This window comes from Chiloscyllium plagiosum, chromosome 34, assembly GCF_004010195.1.
Source record: "Chiloscyllium plagiosum isolate BGI_BamShark_2017 chromosome 34, ASM401019v2, whole genome shotgun sequence".
Lineage (NCBI taxonomy): Eukaryota > Metazoa > Chordata > Chondrichthyes > Orectolobiformes > Hemiscylliidae > Chiloscyllium > Chiloscyllium plagiosum.
In genome coordinates this window covers 17372028-17398137 of record NC_057743.1, presented here as the reverse complement: position 1 = coordinate 17398137, position 26110 = coordinate 17372028, and the positions used below count along the sequence as shown (strand labels likewise).

The following is a 26110-nucleotide window of genomic DNA, read 5'->3' as shown; positions in this document are numbered from 1 at the left end:
AGGCAGGCTAATTTTGATGGTATTAGGCAAGACTTTGAAAAGCTGATTGGAGGCACATATTTGAAGGAAAAGGGACAGCTGGAAATTGGGAAGCCTTCAAAAATGAGATAAAGAGAGAGTATATTGCTGTTAGGGTGAAAAGAAAGGCAGGTAGGTATAGGGAATGTTGATGACTAGAGAAATTGAGGGTTTGGTTAAGAAAAAGGATGTATATGTCAGGTATAGACTGGAGAGATCAAACCAGCCCTTTGAAGAGTATAATGGCAGTAGGAGTATACTTGAGGGAAATCAGGAGGGCAAAAAGGGGACATGAGGCAAATGGAGTTAGGGAGAATCCAAAGGGTTCTTACACATACATTAAGGACAAAAGGGTAACTAGGGACAGAATAGGGCCCCTCAAAGATCAGCAAGATGGCCTTTATGTGGAACCACAGGAGATGTACAGCACAAACTGACCCTTCAGTCCATGCCGATCAGATATCCCAACACAATCGAGTCCCATCTGCCAGCACCTGGCCATACCCCTCCAAACCCTTCCTATCCATATACCCATTCAGATGCCTTTTAAATGTTGCAATCATACTAGCCTCTGCCACTTCCTCTGGCAGCTCATTCCATACACATACCACCCTCTGCATGAAAAAGTTGCCCCTTAGGTCTCATTTATATCTTTCCCCTCTCACCCTAAACCTATGCCCTCTCGTTCTGGACTCTCCCACCCCAGGGAAAAGACTTTGTCTATTTATCCTATCCATGCTCCTCATGATTTTATAAACCTCTATAAGGTCACCCCTCAGCCTCCAACGCTCCAGAGAAAGCAGCCCCAGTCTATTCAACCTCTCCCTATAGCTCACATCCTCCAACTCTGGCAATATCCTTGTAAATCTTTTTTGAATCCTTTCAAGTTTCACAACATCCTTCCAATAAGAAGGAGACCAGAATTGCACGCAATGTTCCAAAAGTGGCCGAACCAATGTCCTGTACAGTTGCAATGTGACTTCCCAACTGTACTCAATATTCTGACCAATAAATTGTAATCTGAGGTAACCTTCTTCGCTGTCCACTACACCTCCAATTTTGGTATCATCTGCAAACTTACTAACTATACCTCTTATGGTCCCATCCAAATCATTTATATAAATGATGAAAAGTAGTGGACCCAGCACCGATCCTTTTTGCACTCCACTGGTCACAGGCCTCCATTTTTAAAAACAATCTTCCACTACCACCCTCTGTCTTCTACCTTTAAGCCAGTTCTGTATTCAAATGGCTAGGTTTCCCTGTATTCAACGAGATCTAACCTTGCTAACCAGTCTCCCATGGGGAACCTTGTCGAACGCTTTACTGAAGTCCATATAGATCACATCCACCACTCTGCCCTTATCAATCTTCTTTGTTGTTATTTCTTCAAAAAACTCAATCAGGTTTGTGAGACATGATTTCCCACGCACAAAGCCAAGTTGACTATCCCTAATCAGTCCTTGCCTTTCCAAATACATATACATCCTGTCAGTCAGGATTCTCTCCAATAACTTGCCCACCACCGACATCAGGCTCACTGGTCTATAGCTCCCTGGCTTGTCCTTACCACCTTTCTTAATGGGTGGCACCATGTTAACCAACCTCCAGTCTTCCGGCACTTCACCTGTGACTATCGATGATACAAGTATCTCAGTAAGAGGCCCAGCAATCGCTTCCCTAGCTTCCAACAGAGTTCTAGGGTACACCTGATCAGGTCCTGGGGATTTATCCACTTATGCATTTCAAGACATCCGGCACTTCCTCCTCTGTCATATGGACATTTTTCAAGATATCACTATCTATTTCCCTACATTCTATATCTTCCATGTCCTTTCCCACTATAAATACTGATGCAAAATACTCATTTAGTATCTCTCCCATCTCCTGTGGCTCCACACAAAGGCCACCTTGCTGATCTTTGAGGGGCCCTGTTCTCTCCCTAGTTACCCTTTTGTCCTTAATGTATGTATAAAAAAAAACCTTTGGATTCTCCTTAGCTCTATTTGCCAAAGCTCTCTCATGTGCCCTTTTTGTCCTCTTGATTTCCCTGTTAAATATACTTCCACTACCTTTATACACTAAGGATTCACTTGATCGATCCTGTCTATACCTGACATATGCTTCCTTCTTTTTCTTAACCAACCCTTCAATTTCTTTAGTCTTCCAGTATTCCCTACACCTGCGAGCCTTTCCTTTCACCCTGACAGGAATATACTTTCTCTGGACTCTCGTTATCTCATTTTTGAAGGCTTCCCATTTTCTAGCCATTCTTTTGCCTGTGGATATCTGCCCCCAATCAGCTTTTGAAAGTTCTTGCCTAATACCATCAAAATTGGCCTTTCTCCAAATTAAAACTTCAACTTTTCAACCTGGTCTATGCTATTCCATCACTATTTTAAAACTAATAGAATTATGGTCACTGGCCCCAAAGTGCTCCCCCACTGATACCGCAGTCAGCTGACTGCGGTATTTCCCAAGAGTAGGTCAAGTTTTGCACCTTCTCGAATAGGTACATCCACATACTGAATCAGAAAGTTTTCTTGTACACATTTAAATTCCTCTCCATCTAAACCCTTGGCACTATGGCAACCCTTGGCACTATGGCAGTCCCAGTCGATGTTTGGAAAGTTAAAATCCCCTACAATAACCACCCTATTATTCTTACAGATAGCTGAGATCTCTTTACAAACTTGTTTCTCAGTTTCCCTCTGACTATTAGGGGGTCTACAATACAATACAATAAAGGTGATCATCCCTTTCTTACTTCTCAGTTCAACCCAAATAACTTTCCTGGATGTATTTCCAGGAATATCCTCTCTCAGTGCAGCTGTAATACTATCCCTTATCAAAAAGGTCACTCCCCCTCCTCTCCTGCCTCCCTTTCTGTTCTTCCTGTAGCATTTGTATCCTGGAACATTAAGCTGCCAGTCCGGTCCATCCCTGAGCCATGTTTCTGTAATTGCTATGATATCCCAGTCCCATATTCCTAACTATGCCCAGAGTTCATCTGCCTTCTGTTAGGCCTCTTACTTTGAAATAAGTGCAGTTTAATTTATCAGTCCTACCTTATTCTCTGCTTTGTCCCTTGCCTGCCCTGATTTGCCTTTGTTCTCAACTGTACCAGTCTCAGTCTCAACCCCCCCACCTTACTAGTTTAAATCCTCCCAAGCAGCTCTAGCAAATCTCCCTGCCAATATATTAGTCCCTTTCCAATTTAGGTGCAATCCGTCCTTCTTACACAGGTCGCTTCTACCCCAAGAGTTTCTAAGGATCCAAAAATGTGAATCCTTCTCCATACACCAGCCCCTCAGCCATGCATTCATCTGCTCTTTCCTCCTATTCCTGCCTTCACTAGCTCGCAGCACCGGGAGTAATTCAGATATTTTACTACTCTTGAGGACCTCCCTTTTAAATTTTTTCTTAACTCTCTATAATCTCCCTTCAGAATCTCAACCTTTTCCCTTCTTATGTCGTTGATTCCAATGTGTACAATGACTTCCTGCTGGCCCCTCTCTCCCTTCAGAATATTCTGCACCCTCTCTGAGGCTTCCGTGATCCTGGCACCAGGGAAGCAACACACCATTCAGATTTTTCACTGCTGGCCACAGAAACATCCGTCTGCACCTGGGACTAGAGAATCCTGTAACACAATCATAATTCTGAGTTTTTAAATTCCTTGACCCAATGAGTTGTCAAGGTAATCAACTTCCTGTTTTATTTTTTGCACTTGACAACTTGCGAGTATGCTGCATATGATCATTTTTGGCCAATATAAGATAATTTTTCAATCACTAAACTGCCTTGTTTTGAAAATCTGAATGTGATTTGGAATAAGTTAAAAGATTCTCATGGATAGTAAGGTTTTAAAGCAAACAAAGTCATAACTGACTCTCTGCATGCCTTTGGTGCAATACAAATACACTAGACATCTGTAGGGAAGATCAGCCTTCAGAGGTTTGAAGGCTGGTTGTCAAGGAGAAGATCTATAAGTCCTGTAAATGAATACCTTGTCCACCATGTATTTCTGAATTTGAAGAAGGTTAAAAGGGTTATGATCATTATTCTTCATATTATGATTTCCACACATTGTTTTTGAGCATCTTAGTACTCCTTAAGAAATTAATTTTAAGCAGTGCATTTTATTTCTTTTTGAAAAGATTCTCAGAGATCAAATGCCGTGCTAGAAGTAACTTATACAATTACATTAAAATTTTTTTGAAGTGAGAAAAAGTCCATCGATTTGAAACCAAACTCCATTATTTTTTAAAAAAAGAAACTACATACCAGAACATGAATGTTTGAAAAAAAGATGCCATTTAACATAAAATCTCTCATGGATTTAGCTAAGAAAATGTTAATATTGTCAGAACAAAGGGTTGTAAGTATGACATGTAGACTAAGTCTTCAATTTAAGCATAACTACAACTAAAACAAAGAATGGTGCAGTTTTCCTCATTCCTACTTTTAATGCGCTGATGTACAGCATACTAAGCAAGCAAGGTCGTTCTGCTATAATGTGAGTTTCGTTAACACAAATTCGCTATATTGACAAATTGGGGGCATTGTTTCTAAAGCGTGAAATGGTAAGTGCCATTTCTAAAGCACAACTTTTCTATGACACAGGATTGCAAAAGAACACAACCAGCAGATTATAGAAGAATTACCTGTATTTTCAAATTATGCTTTTCTTGACACTAAAGTTATTGCCTAAACAGATTATTTCAAATTAATGCTTTTGAGCTGCTTTGAAAGACTAGGATACAATAATGATAAATCAAGGTGTTTTATCCTACCAACAATCCCTCCTATTTATTAAAGGCTTCAGAACCAAAACAAGAATTGCTAAAAAAGTTAAAATTTGGACTGCAGTTTGACAGCATAGAACATTTCAGGAACAAGCGATTTCCTGTCCATTTGTCTTTTCACAAAGCATTGGCAGTCATCACATTATCCATTTCCCTTACTGCTAAATTAAGCCAGTTTAAAATGCAGGCTAGATTTCACAAGGAGGAATCATGCAGAAGTGCACGTTATCATAAATTACTGATACAACAATCATCGGGCATGGACCTTTACTTGTCAGAAAGGTGGTCTATATAAATCAGTGAAGGGAAAAGTACTTTCCTGTTCTGTAAGGGCTGAGAAATTGGAATGACAGCAAGTTCTATCAATGTGGCATTTAGCTTCACCACTGGCATCACCCTGCCATTAAAATCATTCCCAAGTAAGCTCTGTTCAGAGACATTAACTGGATCAAATGGTATTGCACAAAGTCATGATGTTATAGCAATCTCTTTAATGGCACACTTGCATTGAAAATGGGAATCATAAGTGACTTTTGACAGCAGATCAAGCATAAAATCTTTACAAGTAGCTTGCGGGGAGGATGTAGAATTGCCAAAGCTTTGTGATAAGACTTTGAACTCGAGTGACTGAAAACTTGGCGTTCAGATATATTTGACAGTAAAGGTCTGGAAAGGAATAGTATCGTTTTCTATGGAATGAGCTTTAAATTAGATTAGATTACTTACAGTGTGGAAACAGGCCCTTCGGCCCAACAAGTCCACACCGACCCGCCGAAGCGTAACCCACCCATTCCCCTACATTTACCCCTTTTCCTAACACTACGGACAATTTAGCATGGCCAATTCACCTGACGTGCACATCTTTGGACTGTGGGAGGAAACCGGAGTACCCGGAGGAAACCCACGCAGACACGGGGAGAATGTGCAAACTCCACACAGTCAGTCGCCTGAGTCGGGAATTGAACCCGGGTCTCTGGCGCTGTGAGGCAGCAGTGCTAACCACTGTGCCACCATGCCGCCCACAAATTCTAAAGGAATAATAAAGAATGAGGCAATAGCAGGTAGCAGAATAAGAGAGATACTGTGTAAAACATTTCAGGAATGTTGATATTAAAAGATTTTCATAAATTAGTGTAGAAGTAAAGTAACTCAAATAGATGAATGCAATGGGGCCAGAGTGTGTTTGCAGTCATTCATTGAAAGATGCTATGCTACTTACAATGTTGAATTTTATTTCCATATGAAATCTTAATGAAATCCCAGCTTCAACTTCTAGTTTCCTATTCAAAGGTTTTCTATTCAAATATTTTTGTGTAAATTTAGAAGACAAGATCACCAAATAAATAAACTGATTATAATCTGACATCCACAAAATGCACTAAGAAATCTCAAGACTTCTCACCAACAAATGTATCACAAAGTTGTTGACACAGTGAAAGTGAAATAAAAATAATAAACTAATGCCTTGGCATTATCTACTTTCTCCTTCCTAACTGCTAACTTTTTCTGGTCAATGATGCTACAGTACCAAATCTATAGTACCAAATCCCAGCAACTGTTCTTCATGTATAAACCTGGATGTAAAATGTTTGCTGGTTATTTACCAAGGGTATGAAGTACAACCAAATTTAGTCTGATGGTAATTTTTTTGAACAAGGATCATTGGATAACAATCAGGAGTTGATTTCTCCCTCTTTAGCTCCGGCACAGGGAAGTCATTTTTAAGCACTCTTACTTCACCCAGCAGGGACAAGCTAACTCTGCAAAATCAGGAAAATGATATCACTCAGTTATGCAGTTAAGCAACACTGCAACATCAACAAAGGTACTAAAGTTTAAAATTAATCTTTATTTAGAAATAATCAAATTGACTTAAAATTAAAATTAATTTCAAATCAACAAACAAATCAAGGCTATACATCAGGCAACTATTTCTCCTACATTATTCATGGAATAAAAGCAAGTAATAAAGCCACTAACCTTTCGGTGTTCCTTTGTATGCTTGGTAACAGAAAATTCCATAAATGGCAAAAAAATAAGCAGAAAGTGTATTGTACAATATTCTGTTTCAAGGTTTCTACCTGAAATGTTCCCTTTCAGATACTGGCAATGCTGCTGTGCGTTTCATTTCTTTTATATTATCATACATTCTTGACCATTTCCTTTAAAACTGTCAGAGCATCTTTGATACGTTGCTGCCCCCAGACGCTCATTCAAAAACTGATAAATGTTTCCAAGGAGCAGTATCTGTTCAAGACTATCTCTACTTGTAGTTAAATTTCAACAGTATTGTATTTTTGATATTGAAGACATTAATGGCAGAACTTAAAACCAGAATGCTCTGGGCACTCCATATCAAAGTATAATACAATAGTCAGATTGTCAGAACTGTCTAGGTGTTGTACATTTTCCAAATAAATTAAATACTTCAGTTAAATACTGATTCACAAAACGCTTGGATTTTAAAATCCCACATTGTCAAATGATCTCTTAAATTCCAATAAACTGTTGAGCAATGCAATGCAGATCAGGAATGTTCAATGCTTCATCCAAGTGGAGTTAGTTGACTTCAGTTGGAATGGCTTAAAAGGACATCAATATACAGGCTAATGGGTGTGAACAAATCAGCAAGCACTGTCGTTCCTGATCACTATTCAGTAACTCCTGAAGTACACACATTATCAACTAAGGAAAAAAAAATGACGCTTGACCATGATGATCTCCACAAGCAAATAGCTTCCAAAATCATTGTCAAAGCTGCTTGGATTAGCAATAGTACAACACAATTTGTGCAACCTCAAATGAGGTCACTGATTTCTAAAGGAGAGGAAAGGGGATTTTGACTAGGAAATTAAGATTGAGTACAAAGAAATATTTTTTGAAAAGTATTGTAGAAATCGAGTTACCAAGGGAGGAAAGAAAAAAACCCACTAAATTTACTGACCTTAAACTTTTACAGCAATTTGAAAAGAGTTTCAATTTGATTGCATTTTAGATCTGATAAGTAACAAGATTATCATGCGTCATTTTATTTCCTACATCAAGGCAGAAAGATAATTGCAGTCTGTTGTGAAATTAATAAAGGTGAAAATTGGATTCTGCACAAATGTTAGGTCATTTATTGCTAACGTTCAATAAAAGATGTCTAGTGATTAAGTCTGTTACAATGAACCTGGATTCTGGCCATATCATTTCAAATAGCAAATGAGAAACTAAACACTGCACCACTTTTGCCAACTGGTTAAAGACTTCAAAATAAATATGAAACAAACGCAACCTGAGTGGAAATGGCTTTCAATCCACAGACTAAAGCTCTTCACCAGCCTTAAAACAGACATAAAACAAAGAGGAAATATGCTGCCCTATTTAAAGCTTATGACAGGTGAGAGCAAGTGAGAGACTGCACAAGGGCGCAAGGGAGAAAGAGACACACAAGGAAGCAAAGTGCACATTATTATTAATCACACAAGATTCCACGTACAATTATGTCCAACCTTTTGCAAAGAAACTTTGTACAACCCAATGTGCACATTTCACACTAAGTACCACCTAAATCATGATGTAGAATCCTTTCCCTGATGCTGATCAAGATGCCTGCGAATGAAGGGCACATTGGAAAAGGGAGAGAAGATTGTCACTGCAAAACATTTAAAGACAAATTGCCCACCATGTCTGATAAATAATCAATCAATCTTTCATTTCCAAATATAGAGTGAATCATGTACTCTTATAAATGTACACATTAGAGAGAGGGGGAATAAATCAAAATGATCCAGAAGACATCCAAGCTATACTGAACAAAACCTAAACCATTTTCCCCCCCAAATGCATGATGACAAATTAAACAGTTATATTGGCTTCACTCATGAGACTATTCCTGATTGATCCCATTTTATCATTGGATATTTTTAATTCTATTGATGTCCTCCAATGTGAACTTTGTCGTGATGTCTCTGATAAACAGAAAAATTACATTGATAATCTGAGATAATAGGAACATATCTGAGAGCCTCTACCTTTGAGCCAAAAGGTCTGGATTCAAGTCCCACCTGCTCCACAGGTGTGCCATAACAGATTTGAACATTGATTAAAAATATCTAGAAACCGGTTTTGCCCTGTCAATGAGCTTGGAGTCATTTGATATATACAGCAGTATATATAGAAAAAGCATGCATACATTATCTTTATTCCCACTCTAGATTCATCCTTGGTCACTTGACTTTGGACTTCCACATCTCCATTTGAGTATGAAGTTCTAAGATTTGCTTCGTCTCTTGACTTTGTGGCTGACAGCAGATTCAGCAATTGATTATCCCTCACAGTTTCTGCGATTCAGAATATTTCCATAGGCAAGTCACTAATTAGATGTTTCAATATCTAAAACTAGCTATCAAGGCATTATATTAGTTGCATACAGACAGAATACCAAGTAAACATTATTGATTCATTGATTCATTTTAGATCTACATGGAGTTGTAAAGTGTGCTGATTCTGTAGTTTTCATCATCTGATTGTACTGTATGAAGGAAATAGCTCTGAGACACTACTGGATTTATTGACAAGGAAATCATGCTAAATTGGATATGAAAATCATATGTAAAACTGAATGCTGAACATTTAAAGAACTTTAAGAATTTTGATGTATGGCTAAGTAGCCTAACTGTACTTTAACCATAAAAACTAAAGTTTTGTTTTCAAATAACTGAACAATTTTGGCAAATTGATTTTATCAATGCACATGTCTCTGTCACAGCTACAAGATCATACCAATGAACCTCTATTTGTGCTGATTAGTCATTTATTTTGTTTCTAATACTATGTACATTCAAGGAAAGATACATTAATTTTGGCTTTTTACCATTTTCCCCTCTTTGACCCTGTCTACTGCTGTTTTTCTATGTTTGCAAGTTGTCCCAATTTGGGCATCATTATTCAAATAGCTGCCTATCTGACATATGCTTTTGCTTTGTAAATCTACTTTCCCTCTCCTAATCCTTCCCTCCTTCTGAGCAGTTTAAAGCCCTCTCAATGTACCTGGTATTTTACTCAATCTTAATGTAGTGAGCTTGCTCAACAATTTTCAAAAAAAGGTATTCAACTCTGTGGGAGAGGCATCTCAGCCAAACTCAATTCTGTTAATTACAGGCACAATTTCCAGTAGGGGTCACTAGATAGCAGTCAGTAGCAGAAAATTATTATAACCCAGGGCACTGAGGCCGATTACAAGTCAGAACTAAATGGGAAAGAATGTTTTATTTAGTAAAATGGCTCCTTCCAAGCTTTCTTTGTTAATTGTTGATCAGCTTTAATTTTAAACTAACGCACAAATGTTTTATTCGTGGTTAAATACAAGGCTACTGGTGATAAACTACTTTTATGCCTCTGTATATCCACTGCCCATTCAGGGCAACTCAGTGCAACTCTGTACAGTGAATACTCTGTTAAAGCCTGTGATAAATACTGCATCACAGACCAAAACCAATGAAGCTAATAACAGATCAGTGACTGGGGTAAAGCTTCAAAAGCATTGCTGTTAAAATATTAAAACTGCTTGTTGCAGCAAGAAGCTACAGTGCATGAAAAGTAATATTGTGAAAAGTGTGATTCAATTTCTGAATACTCAATTCTCTGAGGTTGCCTAGGAGTCTCCCAGAATAGGTAAATGAATCTTTCATTGCTACAGTTGGAACTTGATCTTATCACTGTAAACTTCCTAGCATAGCTAATCCACTCTAACCTACCCACCCCATGACATCACTGGGTACCATTGCAGAGAATGAAGTGTAGCTGGAATGGCAGGTACAATTAGATATTGATTAGAGAGGTTCAGTAGCTTGGAGAACACCATGGGATTAAGGTGACTGAAAAACAAGGGTCCAAGTACAGGGCAAATGCACACTGGCAGATGGGGTTTAGGATGGTATATGTGGCCCAGCCTTTTCTGAAGAACTAGTAACAGCAGCAATATTATGGGTCAGAGATTGCTGTGAGACAAGCAACAGCAAAAACAGTGACAAAAACTTGAGGAATTTATTGAGTAAAACAATGAAAATTCTGTCCACTGTTGGACAATTGGGAAACAAAAGTGATACAAACGGAAGATTCCCACCAGAATAATCAAGGCAAAAGGGAGTAGGTGGCTCTTGAATGAATATTTTAGCCTGTAGGACTGTGCACAAATGGTATTGACCAGGGAGCCTGACTGTACCTTGTACAGCGCAAAGGGATTCTGGATGTTGTTCCAAGATGAATACTGGGAATAGGATAAATGGTGAGCAAAGGTTGGTTCCAGGCTTATTGCTAGTTACTGGTGGGAACAGAGTATTTAAATCTATTATGTGTAAACACATAAGAAGTATCTGTTAAAATAGCATTGCTAGTTATGAAGGGAAATCAGACTGTGAACAACATCAATGTAATTTCCATAAGACTATAAGATAGAGAAGTAGAATTAGGCCATTCAGCCCATCAAGTCTACTCTTCCATTCAATGAAGAATGGCTGGTGTGTTTCTCAATCCCATTCTCCTGCTTCCCTGTAGCCTTGGATCACATTACCCATCAAGAACCTATCGTTTTAAATACACTCAATTATTTGGCCTCCACAGCTTTCTGTGGCAAAGACGTCTACAGATTCACCACCCTCTGGCTGAAGAAATTCCTCCTTATCTCAATTCTAAGGGTTATCTCTTCACTTTGAGGCTATACGCTCATGTCCTAACCTCTCTGACGAGTGAAAACTTCTTGATATTCTCTCTATCCAGGACTCCGTATTCTGTAAGTTTCAATTTTGCCAAATTATTATTTAGAATTAAAGTTCCACTCTCCTTATTCACTGCAAATAAATCCCCCATCATTGCTATCCCCTCTATCACACCCGATATTTCCCTACTCCAACTAAATCTGCAGATGCTGGAAGTCTAGACCAGAAACATAGACTTTCCTGCTCATCCGATGCTGCCTGACCTGCTGCGCTTTTCCAGCTTCACATTTTATCTACTTGCAGTTGCTTTCCTGGATTTCAGGATACTTCATCCAACAGCATAAAATCATGAGCAAATATACTCAATTATAGCAATAAGCCTGTAACCAACCTTTGCTCACCCTTTTTCCCATTCCCAGTATTCATCTTAGAACAACATCCAGAATCCCTTTGCACTGTACAAGGTACAGTCGGGCTCCCTGGTCAATACCACTTGTGCACTATAATTTACCTTACTTGTTATCAGGTAAAAGCAATATTTGCAGAACATCAGCAAATATCACAAGATGAAACCCTTAGCAATGCCTCCAACCAGTCCTAATCAATGACAAAAAACAAACTAAATATTGAGATGAAAAAAAAGGAAAAATAGCTTTACCGAAGCCATATATTAATCCTCTCACCACCACCGTTCAATGGCTTCTACAATGTATGTATCCCAAGCAAGGGTAAGGTAATTTGCGACTCCAGTTGGTATATTTTTCCAACATTTGCTGTCTCATTTCATATGAAGAACGGGTATTTTAGTAAAGTTATGCAGAACTGCCAGCTTCCATGAAACAGTATTACACTATCAGCCAATGCCTTCAGGAATAGAGGGAATGAATGTAAAGTCCCTGCTTGTAGCCATCATAATGATTTCTGCTGAAAGGATAGGAGCACGCGGTGAGTGGGGAGAAAAAATTTTATCTGAGATCCAGACTGCCCTCCAGAAATACTTAAATGTCCAGGTTTGTTTTTGCTCAGTTATAGGATGTGGACATTGATGGTAAAGCCAACAGTTATTGCCAATTCCCAATTGCTCTCAAAACAATGATAGTGAACCACTTTCTTGAATCATTGCAGTAAACCCATAGTACTGCTCGGGAGGGAGTTCCAAGATTATGTCCCAGAAACACACGAGGAAGGGGTGCAAGGGAAATGCACAGACCTGTTGCATGAATAAAGGAATTTTCTTTTTATAAATTTGTCATACATCATAAAAAGCAAGCCTTAACCCATGTCTCTATGCATTATTCAAATCAATTATTAAACACATTACCTCCACATCTTTGATACTGACTTTTAATTATAAATTAAGTTGTCAAACATTCAGGCTAGCTGTACATATTATTTTGAAAAAAATCTTAAAGTAGCTTTGCATATCATCATATCACTTTTACTCTAAAGTAATTACTTTTCATTAATTGTTTCAAATTATTCAACATGGATATGGTATTTAACAAAAACACACTGGCATAATAAAAAATGCATCTGCCACAAAGTTGTGTAAACAAAATGGCAGTAAATGGTTTAATGTTGTATCAAAAATGTTATTAGAATCTCAAGGTTTACTCAAATGCTTAATTTGAAGTTTCTACTTTCAGAAAATCTTCAGCATGCTTAAAATGATACAGACGATAGCCATTAAATCAATGCAGTTAAAACTCACATTTACTGTAACTTTTGAACAACACTTCATGAAAATTTGGGAGACAAGGAAATACACAATAAATGGAAAGATAAGTGTGAAAAAATAGGAACCTGAGAATGCATATCCGCAGATTCTGAAAGGACAAGTTAATAAAGGTGATGAGAAAGCAGCTGGCATGCTCTACTTTATTAGACAAGGCATAGAATACAAGAGTGATGTAAAAATTATGAAATTTAAAAGATGAGATTTTAAGGCTTTATCTTTGGCTTTAGAAGATTATAGTGATACAGCAGTCTGTCTGAGAGTAAACCTGTGTGGTTTAATTGTTAGATCAAAGGAGCAATCTCATCGTGCTACGAAAGGGTGATCCTAGATATTTTCATGAAGAGGGCAACAACAACAGTTGCTGAGTCTACACTGAGAAGACACCATGTCTTCAAAACCCAGAAAGATGTTATCACAGTCAGATGGCAATGTTGCTTGTGGAAAAAATCCAACCTGATATTGAGCCCGTGGAACCTCAACCTTATTTCTAAGAATAAAAGCAGTGGTGATCAGTGCTAATTGACTAACATTTGTACTTGGATCAAAATGAAGTGCATTTGCTCTTTTTAATGGAGAAGGAGGGCTATTTTCCCTAAGTGTTGGAGGAAGAGGGGTGACCTTATAGGAGGTTTATAAAATCATGAAGGGCATGGATAGGGTAAATAGATAAGGTTTCTTCCCTGTGACGGGGAATCCAAAACTAGAGGGCATAGGTTTAAGGCGAGAGAGGGGAAAGATTTAAAAAGGATCTAAGGGGGAGCTTTTTCATGCAGAGGGTGGTGAGTGCATGCAATAAGCTGCCAGAGGAATTGGTGGAGGCTGGTACAATTACAACGTTTAAAAAGGCAATTGGATGGGTATATGAACAGGAAAGGGTTAGAGAGAAATGGGCCAAATGCTGGTAAATGGGACTAGATTCATCTAGGAATAAATGAGCTGGACAAACGATCTATTTTCATACTGTACATTTCTATGACTCTAAGAATCTATTTTGAAATCAAGCTTCCTTATAAACCTACGATACCAAAGAGAAGCAGTGCAGAGTTTGGTATGATGTAGTCAGGCTCAGAACTGATTGATCCTTTTTAAGCTCTTCTTTTTTTCCCCCTCCCTCATTCTTAAATTATTCAAAATAGCACTAAATCATCACAACAAATGAAAGATTTCACAGTACTTTATTGTATGCTTACGTAAAATACACATGACAACAAAATCATTCATTTGAAAATCATTTTACAGCAAAAGAGATGCACGTCAGCCAGGAGATAGGATGTCTAATTTAAGAGACAAGTAATGTTACAAAATTGGCATTTTTGGTGTCATTGAAGGGAGAAAGTAGCAGACTTTGTTTGATTGTTAAGATTTAAATTGAACCTGCAAACTTATTACTTAATTGTGTTTTGGGTTTCTTGACATTGATATAGCAAATCTTTTTCAACTGTGAAATCATGTCATACTTTCCATTAATGACCTGAAGCTTGAATTTGTTTGATTTTGAACAATATCATATTTGAATATAGTTCACCATGGAGGAAGTAAGTAGGACTTGTTCGAAAAACAAACTCATGAGTTAAAGCAAGGCTAGAAGATTCACCTAATTGAAGCAAAAGTGGAAGAATCGCCAAGGAAAACTCTTAGTGGGGAAAATAGTATTTGGAAAGAAAGGAGCAGTGCACTGAAAGCTTTTGATTTTACATAAACCTGTTGGACTATAACCCGACATTGTGTGACTTCTGACTTTGTCCACTCCAGTCCAACACTGGCACCTTCACATCATGGCTACCATACACAAAATGGCACAGACACAAAGGTCCAAATTACTTCCTTGTGTTCGGAAATATTTTATGATTTCGACATTCCAGCAGATTGGATACATAGATTGTCTAATGACAATGAAATAACTGATGACAGATTAATCTCCAGCGACTTAAAGATAGTAAGCTAGTATTTTGAAATAGATGCAATGTGTCCAAAATACAAAACTTTGAATGTTTTCTTCCTTTTCTAAAAATGAAAGTGAGGCCATACTTTAATGTTTGCAGAAATATCAATGTTAAGTCAGTAACAGTTAAGTCAGTAACATAGAGATGATGGCAGTGAAGAGGAGATAAAGATCAAAGCACGTAATTCCGAAGGTCAACATAGTTATTGGAGTTATAACAAATCAGGTTTCTGACAATGAGACATTTCGTGTGCATTTACTTTGAGTGAAATAATAACATTTGAATGAAAATTATTTGTTCAAATAACTAACTATACCTTTTAAACTACGCACTAACCACCTGGAAACCAGACAGACAGCGCTTACCTCCCACATATATACATTATTCTTGACCTGGGACTTTTTCTTCCTTTCTCCTGAGAATGGACCATATTTTCTGCCTTTCTGAATGGACCTTGTGGCCCACACACCTGAAAGACAAAATTTTCTGAAGCTTTAAGGTCAAGACTTAACATTTAAACTTAAAGCATTTAATTTTGGCTAAAATAAACTCACTTTAAACTATATTTGTTCATGAAGCTTTCTATATAGCTCGTTTACTATAATATCACTATAATATCCTGGTCACTTGTCAAATTCTATGCACCATTTCGAAATGGCTTTAACTTCAGTTAAGCTGATAAAATCAGTATTAACTTAAACAAATCACAATTTCACCAGTCATTCACAGATTTCAAACAGAACATCAGCAGGGATATTACAAATTGCATTCTCCCTTCCCCACAAAAGGTCTAATATGGTCTGAAATGATTCCCAACATCCAATGGAATGAGGCCGCTGGTGATGGATATATTAAGGATTAGATGCGTGCAAATTGGTTGTATAAATATGGGGAGCTAGTAATTGGTGGGGATGGGTTTTACAGAACTGCAATAAAGATCTCACTAAAAGTGTATATTTGGAATTTGTTTAAACACAATTATCTTCCAAAATAAAACAAACTTGCGTGCACTATTATGAGATGTTTTGCCAATCATCTATTTTAACATAATGCACTTGAACCCAGCTCCTCCATAAGATAACAAGACAGAAGTTCAAATAATGCATGTTAAAACTGCAAGCTTTGCAAAAGACAGCATCTAGTGCCAGTCTTTAGGTTCATGAAACATTGTCCAAAAACACTCACCTAAGCGTTTCTCATCAACTGCTGATGGTTTTAAAGTCACCTCTTGAGGAAGTCCCTTCAACACACGCTGAGGCACATCAGCTAACATCTCAATTTCAGGTGCAGTTAATGGATCGCTCTGCATATTAAGAATAATAAGGAAGATTATTTTGTGAACTAGACTATTAGTTAAGGAATACATTGGCAAAGAAAGGATTGGATTTGCACAGCAGCTTATTAGAAAATGTTCTATTAAATGTAATAAGTTAATTTGAACTGCGGTGAAACTGTTTTTGATGGTGTTAGCATCCTAAAACCTCCTATTCTCTTGTAGAAAACAGTACTGGATATTGAACAAAAACAGGGCACTGTTGAACTTTTCATCTCAAATAGTCCAATGGACCATAAAATTTGTCCAGTGAGTAACTAAGCCAAGCATTTCAGGATTGACCCACTCTCCAAGATTTAGGCTGAGCTAATTAATCTCGATTAGAGCTTCAATTTTCTCATTTCACATTACTTCAGACCATTATATTTGGAGATGAAAATAAGGCCATTGATCTTCAGCTATTAACTAGAAACCCTTGTTATTAATATTGCTGTGAAGGAAGGAATAGGTTTAGCTACAATAATCAGGCAGTGAAGTAGTTACATTAGTAAGCTTGTGGATGATACCAAAATTGATGGTCTAGTCGACAGTGATGAAGGTTATCTAAAGATAACAAAAAGATCCTGATCAAATTGGTCAATGGGCTGAGGAGTGGCAAATGAAATTTAATTTGGATAAATGCGAGGCATTGCATTTTGGTAAAACAAAGAAGGGCAGGACTTTCAGAATTAATGATAGGGCACTGGGAAATATTGTAAAACAGACAGATCGAAGGGATCAGATACACAATTCTTTGAAATTTGCATCAAAGGTAGATAAGGTGGCTATGAAGGAGTTTCGCATTCTTATCTTAATTACTCAGACTGTTGAGTATAAGAGATGGGATGTCATGTTGAAGTTGTGCAGGTCGTTGGTTCGGCTTCATCTGGAGCAATTCTGGCTGCCCTGCTATTGGATGGCTATTATTAAAATTGGAGGGGGTTCAGAAAAGATTTATCAGGATGTTGCCAGGGATGGAGGGTTTGAGTTTTAAAACTGGTTGGGTAGGTCAGGACTTCTTTCACTGGAGCATGGGAGATTGAGGGGTGACCTTATGGAGGATTACAAAATCATGAAGGGCATGGACAAGGTGAATAAGTATGCGTCTTTTCCCTAGGGTGGGGACATTGTTTTAAAAAGGACATGAAGGACAACTTTTTTTATACGCAGAGGTTGGTTTGTGTGTGGAATGAAATGCCAGAAGTACTGGTGGATGAAGGTACCATTACAACATTTAAAAGACATTTGGATAAGTACATGAATAGGAAAGGTTTGGAGGGATATGGGACAAGCACAGGCAAATGGGACTAATTTAGTTTGGGAATATGATCAACATGGACTAGTTGGACCAAAGGGTCTGGTTCCAAGCTGTATGACTCCATGTACAATTACACCATTTGATTTGATAAGAAGGTCATTGACCGAAACACTGGTTTGGATTTTCCTGGCGTTGCGAAGACTTCAAAGACCTTTGAAAAAAAGGTAGGTGGCAGTAATTTTCCCTGGCATGAGATAAAGTCGTGGGAATTTGCAACACTGTCAACTCATTATGGGGATGCAAGCATCTGAAAGGCCCTTTTCTATGCCCCTTTGTTCACGGATTTAAGAGGAGTCTCGAGTCTGGATTCTGGCGCCTTTTCAAAAATAACAAGGTTTTACTGATTTTCCAACGTCCCCTTTATGTCAACTGCATCTCCCATTACACCTCAAAACCAACTTGCACCTGCCACCCATCTTGGCCTCACATCTCACTCCCCTACCCCAAGATCTCACAGACTCCCCATAACTTATATATATTCTGTACACAACCAATTAATTCTGTAGTGACAATGGCATGTGCAGAGTGCTTAAAAAATACAAACAAACATTCATAATTTCCTTAAACTGGAGCCCTAGTCAACATGATATTTAAAGTAAGCACTTGATACCTTACAAGAAGGTGTAAGCACTGGACATCTGTTTGTTTTGTACAAATAAATACTTAGCCATTTACAGAAAGAGCTCTCAGAAAAACAGTGCATTACCATTTCAAAAAGTGGTCAACTTCTCCCCAGCAGTACCAATGGAAGAAGTTACAACTTAATGGGAGTACAAATTCTCAACCAACTTTTAACACATATACTTGGCACTCAGAAATCCTTGTGGTTGCCTCTGATTGTGGGGGACAGTGCTCCAGACTCCATCCGCTTGTGTTACCCAACTAACAGAGGAAAAATCAGGCCAATAGCCTTACTTTTCTGTGCATAGATACCTCCTGAATTTTTTAATATTGGATATAAAAACAAGCAATTCTTGCAATCTCCAGGATTCTGTCTTTTTGTTTTTCAAAAGTGTTGAAAATGAGGACGGTGGAATGCGAATATAAATTCCTCAGAAATAACCTCTGCTAAGGTGGGTGATATTATTAACAATCTAAAAATAAGCATCATCCCTCAAGTAGACATACTGAAATATGCGATTGCACTGGGATGCATGTATAGCAGAGAGAACCACAATTACCATGATTTGGAAATGTTGTGGTTTGTATCCACCTGACAACTTTGGACATTTAACACAAGGATCTGTTCCACATCCAACAAATCTAACAAAAAAATATTAAGCCACACATGAAATTAAAACAATCATGGTCACCAACCTATATTTCTAGGTCATGAAAACAGCAAAGGATTTTGAACAAAAAAAATGTGTAGTTCAGGAGCAAAGGGAAATATGCCAACTGCAACTAGCATCTCCTTCTTCCAATCTTGTACTTTGTACAAGACATTTAATTTTGTTCCCTTTCAGCAACGTACAAGACAATAATACAGAATTCACCCCACATATGAAAGGATCTAAATTACGATTAAACTCACTTCCTCCATTGCAAACTACAGGATCGCTTGCTCATTAGATATCCTCTTCTGATCGTTCATTCACTGCAAAGCAAAGAGTGAAAGCACATCTTAAAGTAGTAATTATAGACTACACTTCTTTCAGTCTTTATTTGAAATGGGAAATGGCATGAGGAATGATAATATTACAAGATTGGATTCATCCCCTTTGACAAACATCTTCTCCAAAAATACACCTTAATCATACAACTTGCAAAGGTCTTCACTGGGGTGATGCTGCATTGAAGTTGAAGGTGTGTACTGCAGCTTTAAGAGAGAGTGAAGGCTGTTTTGCACTAAGAGCTTGCAGGCACCTGTCATGTGACTTACTAGCAATCTCAGTGCATCCTGGAAAATTGAAAATATGTAACATTTGGCTGTAAACTAGATACCTCAGTTGTTTCAAATCTAACCAGTTTAAATTATGCCCCAGGATATTAAAATCCAATTAAGTTTGAAGTTATTGTTTTTCACAACATCGAACCAATGAGGCAATCCAATGTTTGAGGTATAAAGAAGCCAGTATTTTGAGAGTTAGCTAGAGAGTGTGACTAATCACCATCATCAGAGTAAGTGCTAGCAAAACACTCTCTGTCAAGGGTACTTTTTCATATTAAACATCTTTGCAGCAAAAGACCAAAGATGACTCAGGGACATGTACAGCCAGAAGTAGACAGAGACCAGAGACAGTCACTGTACGGTTTTGAAAATTAAGTTGATGTCATTTTAATAGCGGTGTTTTATTGCTGTAGAGTTGGAGGCAGATAGCAAGTAGTTAGGAGGAAGGAGGCTTAGAGTTGTAAATAGTTGTTGTTTAATGTTCACTTTTAAAGTTAAAGAATAATTTTTTTTAAAAAACAGTGCAAGTCGGGAGTTCCGTCACTCATACTTTAACAGATTATGAGGCAAGGTGAGCTTTTCTGAGTGTTCGATTTTATTAGCAGAAGGGTTCAACGCTGTGTCATAACAATGCAAAGAAGATATTTTCTCTTATGACAGAAAGTAGAACTACGGATCACTGTTCAAAAATCAGGGCTGTCCATTTAAAACAGTTTGGGCAAAATGTTTTTCTCTCAAAGAGCTGTGAACCTTTGGAGTTCCCTGAAAAACTGTTGGAAGCAGAGCCCTTAAATGTTTTTAATGCACAAATAAATAGATTCTTATGAAGCAACTAGTTGAAACATAATCAAGGGTAGATGAGATCTGACACTGCAATCATATTGGCCATGATCTTTCTGCATGTCTGAGCAAACTTGAAGGGTAAAATGGTCTCGTCCTGCTCCTGACTCATATACTTGTACAATACAAGAGTTCAAATTTTAACATTACATAACATTAAGATTACATAAAGTGTAACACAACAGTTTGTTTCAATACAGTATATGACACCCTCAAGTGTCTTGTAATACCTTATGATTTAAGTCATTTTACATCACATATACAACCAAACAAAAATTCCAGGTTTTTTTTAGTCCTGTGGTATCTTATGGTGGGAAAGCCTATTACAGTGGTCTTTCTCCAGAGTTTTGCAGCAGCTCCAAACGTTTGTGCATCCTTCAAGGAGGAACATGCTACTCTGTAATACTCAATTGCCAAGAGTTTTTTCCACTGGGCATGTTTAGGGTAGACTAAAAAAAGAGCAACTTTCACTTGATCGTCTTCCAGCAGCATTGCATGTTTATCTTGGTCTGTGTCCCTCGATACAGCTCTGCATTCTACATTATGGAACTTTTTGGGAGGAATCTCCATTTAAAAAAGTGCATTTCTTTCCAGATATGCTTTGCAAAAACATTATAGAAGGAAGAAACTAGCACACTCTTTCCCATAATAAATGTAATGTCAAAAGAGTAGCAGTCAGAGACAGTAAGACTCCAGATATGCAAGAGTACTTTGAGAAGGGAGCATTTTTCACTACCAAGCTAAGTTTTGGTGCTTGATTAAAAGTATTAGCTATGAGGTATTCTTTCAAATAACTATGGCAGTCTGCTCATGAAACCTTCCAATAGGATCCATCATCTACTTTCTTTACAGGGCCTCGAGCATTTGATATGTGGATAGGCATTTGATGGACATGTGGACAAAGGTAATTTTCTGCATAAATTGTATTCTAACGGAGAGGGGTATGGTGCAGTCCAACTGAATGAAACATTGAGACAACATGATCAAAGCCATTCTTTGCAACACTGAGCACAGACAGAACTCATTAGGTAAGGGGTGATGCTGGGCAACTTTCGCTTGGGCACTCTTTGCCTAAGCAGCTTGCAGATCATGGCCCTGTAGACACAGAGCATTTCTGATTTACATTTAAAGTGGAAGATAGCTCAAGGTCACTGCCATAGTGCATTAGAGTCAGCATGAGTCAGACCCATGCTACTCAGAGCATTACCTAGAGCATTTTACACCTGATGATCAGGTTCTTATCTCAATGAATAAAGTGTAATGTTCACAAATGCTCAATTTCTATTTCACTATGGTAAAATGGTTGATGCCGCTTTCAGCGAATGTCCCAGCACCTTCAGGTAGTGCAAACTGTTGGTGTAGGGAGAAAGAAACAATAGATTCAGTTGTCACCCTTATGTCTGGATCCCTGCTGACAGACTTGGTTAAAAGGTTCAATACAACATAAAAGCAAAACAGAGGAGAGGGGAAAGCCTTATCTGATAACACCATACATACATCATGGAGGTGTATGATATTCTGTCAAAGGACATCCCCTTGATCGAACTGCTAAGGCAGATGCCCAACTGCTGTCCTGTACATCATAACCATGAATGTTGCAAGGTTATTAAACATTTTCCTATCAGGTATGATGCCAGTTTGATTCGGGTAGATGACAAACTCTTTCACGTTCATATAATCTAACCGAGACACTAGAATCATAACCTCATAAGTTAGTAACCGATTTGTGCCTTGTTGAGGAGAAAACTTAAAGATCCATCCTATACCAGACTGGTATATCTCTCAATTTACTGACTTCTTAAAACAATATACATTCATGGCAAGGGATAAGAAAAAGGAGGAAGCATATGTCAGGTATAGACAGCAGAGATCGAATGAATCCTTAGAGTATAAAGGCAGTAGGACTATGCTTAAAAGGAAAATTATAAGGGCAGAAAGGGGACATGAGATAGCTTTGACAAATAGGGTCAAGGAGAATCCAAAGGGATTTTATAAATTCACCAAGGACAAAAGGGTAAGGTCGGAGAGAACAGAGCCTCTCAAAGATCAGCAAGGCAGCTTATATTTGGAGCCGCAGGAGATGGGGGAGATACTAAACAAGTATTTTACATCAGGGTTTACTGGCTAAAGGTGGCTAAACCCCCAGGACCTGATCAGGTTTCCCTAGCTTCGCACAGAGTTCCAGGGTATGTAATTGCTGGGGTCCTCACTGAGATACTTGTATCATCAATAGAGACAGGTGAGGTGCTGGAAGACTGGAGGTTGGCTAACGTGATACCACTATTCAGGAAAGGTGATAAGGAAAAGCCAAGGAACTATAGACCAGCGAGCCTGACACTGGTGGTGGGCAAGTTGTTGGAGGGAATCTTGAGGGACAGGATTTACATGTATTTGGAAAGGCAAAGACTGATTAGAGAAAGTCACCATGGCTTTGTGCTTGGAAAAACATGCCTCTTGAACTTGATTGAGTTTTTAGAAGCAGTATCGAAGATGATTGAGGAGGACAGAGTGGTGGATGTCAATATATATGGACTTCAGTAAAGCATTTGACAAGGGTAGACTGGTTAGCGAGGTTAGATCTCATGGAATACAGGGAGGACTAGCCATCTGGATACAGAACTGGCTAAAAGGTAGAAGACAGAGGGTGGTGGTAGAGAGTTGCTTTTCAAACTGGAGGCCGGTGACCAGCTATAGGGAGAGGCTGAATAGGCTGGGGATGTTTTCCCTGGAGCAGCAGAGGCTGAGGGGTGACCTTATACTGGTTTATAAAATCATGAGGGGCATGGATAGCATAAATAGACAAGGTCTGTTCTCTGGGGTGGGGGAGTCCAGAACTAGAACTAGAGGGTATAGATTTAGGCGGAGAGGGGAAAAACTTAAAAGGGATCTAGGGGGAATGTTTTCCACACAGAGAGTGGTGAGTGTATGGAATGAACTGCCAGAGGAAGTGAAGAAGGCTGGTACAATTACAACATTTAAATGGCATCTGGATGAATATATGAATAGGAAGAGTTTAGAGGGATATGGGCCAAGTGCTGGCAAATGGAACTAGATTAGATTAGGAAATCTGGTCGGCATGGATAAGTTGGACCGAAGGATATTTTTCCGTGTTGTACATCTCTATGACTCCATGACTAAACCTAGTATCATAACTGCAGCGAGTGGCTAACACTTTAAAAAAAGGAAAGCTGTGAAACAAACCAAGATGGAGGTTATTAAAAGCTACCTCCACACAATCACCTGATGAAGGAGCGTCGCTCCGAAAGCTAGCGCGCTTCCAATTAAACCTGTTGGACGATAACCTGGTGTTGTGTGATTTTTAACTTTGTCTACCTCCACGCAGTTCACTACCTGTAAATTAGTCCCTAATAATTGCTATATCTTAGAAAACCGTCAGGTCACTTGAGACATGCCAGCAAAGACACAATAAGTTAAGGCAGGGAACTGACATTAAGCCAGGCCTAGGATTAAGTGAGTACTGCACAATCTGTGCATGTGCACCGTACCTAATATTCCAAGATAAATAGGAAAGGTTTAGAGGTATATGGGCCAATGCTGGCAAATGGGACTAAATTGATGTAGGATATCTGGTCGGCATGGATGAGTTGGACCAAAGGGTCTGTTTTCATGGTGTATATCTCTATGCATCAGTACTAATTAACAACCATATGAGCAGAATTCATTTAAAATGTATCTATTCAGTGTTTGGAAACTTGACTGATAAAATGGATGGTAAATAGTCCTAAAGTATAAAGCAGCGAACTTTTGTTTTTTTTTAAAAAAAGCCATTCAGTACTCAGAAATATAATCAGACACTGCACATCAGCAAAGAAAGTATTTGAAATGGACACCATAATTGGAGCTCAAATATTATTTTTCTGGAAATGATGGAATTGAAATGTGCAATAAAAACAATAAGTTGATCAATCAAAGAGACAGGCTGAAATCCTATGACAAAGTGTGCATACGAATACTTAATTCCTGCTTCTAAAAGTAAACTATCACTCATCCTTCACTATCTGTCTGCAATCTTTGACACAATACCTCTCCATCAGTGTTCAGCTGAATGGGACTAAATGCTGGTCCCATTCTCATCTGTGTGACTTGGTGTCAAACATTACTTTATAGCACTTCTATAAAGCCCTCAGGACATTTTAGGATGTTAAAGTCATTATGTACTTGGTAGTTGTTGTTGGTGTCTTTGAAATTGTCCATCCTGCATTAAAACAAACTAAGGTTATGGAGACCTGATGGTTTAAATGTCTGAAATAAGACTTTGTGAGGGATTTCAGAGCTGTGTTTAAGAATTTGGAAGTTTGATAATATGAGCAGTGTGGACATGTCCCAAAAAGAAATTCAGTAAGAGGAGAAAGTCAGAAGTCACATGACACCAGGTTATACTCCAACAGATTTATTTGAAATCGGAAGCTTTCAGAACGCTGCTTCTTCATCAGGTGAAGTTACTGCTGCTGAAGTCAGAAACACTCAGAAAGCTTCAGGTTTCAAATAAACCTGTTGGACTATAACCTGGTGTTAATTGACTTCTAACTTTGTCTGCCCCAGTCCAACACGTGCACCTCCACATCATCACTAAGAGGAAGGTCTTGAAAATGTGCAGTATTGCATATGGAAGAGGTGGGTTTAATCACAGGGTTTCTACATTTGGTTTGATGTTATACTAAGCAGATTTCGAACAAGAGAGTAGGGGACGAAGGAGGAATTAAGGATTTAACAGAGGGAATGGATAATAGAGAAGGTAGAGGTATATAGCTGCAATTACTTATGCTAGAGGAAGGGTACAAAAACAAAGATTTAATGGAAGTGAAAATTTAAAAAGAGACATTACCCAATATCACAGGAGACATTAGTAGAAGACAAAACCACAATGGACGTTGGAAAACTGAAGTGGGAGTATGACTGAGAATTGAAATAGTAGCATTTGGAAATCACTGCTCTTGGCCTCCTAACATGTTCCAAGTGAACTTGAGGAACAGCATCTCGCCTTCAAATAGGCACTTTCCAGCTGTTCAACAATTTCAATAAATCACTTAAGACGACACCTAAGATCTTGATTATTTCCAGGCTTTTCTGTTTTTAGCAAAAAATAAATAGTTTTGGTGGTTAAATAAGGAAAAATACTTGAATTTTCATAGTGTCTTCCTTGACATCAGAGCATCCGAAGGTATTTAGAGCCAATCAAATCCTTTATATTTGAAGTGCGGTCACTGTGTGTTGCAACAAACACAGCAGACAATTTATTCACAGAAAGCACAGCCATGAAATAAAGATCACTTAATCTTTTTAAATTCATTGAGAGATAAACATCAGGACAGCAGATCTGCTTTTCCTTCCAAACAGTGCCATGGGATTTTTTTTTGCATCTACCTCAGCACACCGACAGGTCTTTGGTTTAATGCTTCATCAGAAACATTTCAGTACTGCACAGAATTGTTAGCCTAGACCAGGGGTGGGGAACCTGCGGCCTTCTAGGCCATTGTGTGTGGCCTTTTGAATGAATCCAAATTTTGCAGAACAAATCTT

At 38.3% G+C, this 26110-nt stretch overlaps 1 protein-coding gene across 6 annotated transcripts in view; it reads right to left on the bottom strand.

Annotated features, from left to right (window-relative positions):
* prdm2b (PR domain containing 2, with ZNF domain b) overlaps positions 1-26110 on the bottom strand; it is a 172822-nt gene that overhangs the window by 73529 nt on the left and 73183 nt on the right. For 4 of the 6 annotated variants that reach the window (XM_043675650.1, XM_043675651.1, XM_043675653.1 and 1 more), the window contains 4 exons: positions 19373-19435; positions 16394-16511; positions 15574-15677; positions 6807-6827 (listed from right to left, as the gene is read on the bottom strand). In XM_043675650.1, the coding sequence (XP_043531585.1) occupies positions 6807-6827; positions 15574-15677; positions 16394-16511; positions 19373-19381 (252 nt within the window). In that variant the 5' untranslated portion in view covers positions 19382-19435. The remainder of the gene's footprint in view (positions 1-6806; positions 6828-15573; positions 15678-16393; positions 16512-19372; positions 19436-26110) is intronic. The other 2 variants (XM_043675654.1, XM_043675655.1) reach the window with 1 other exon arrangement.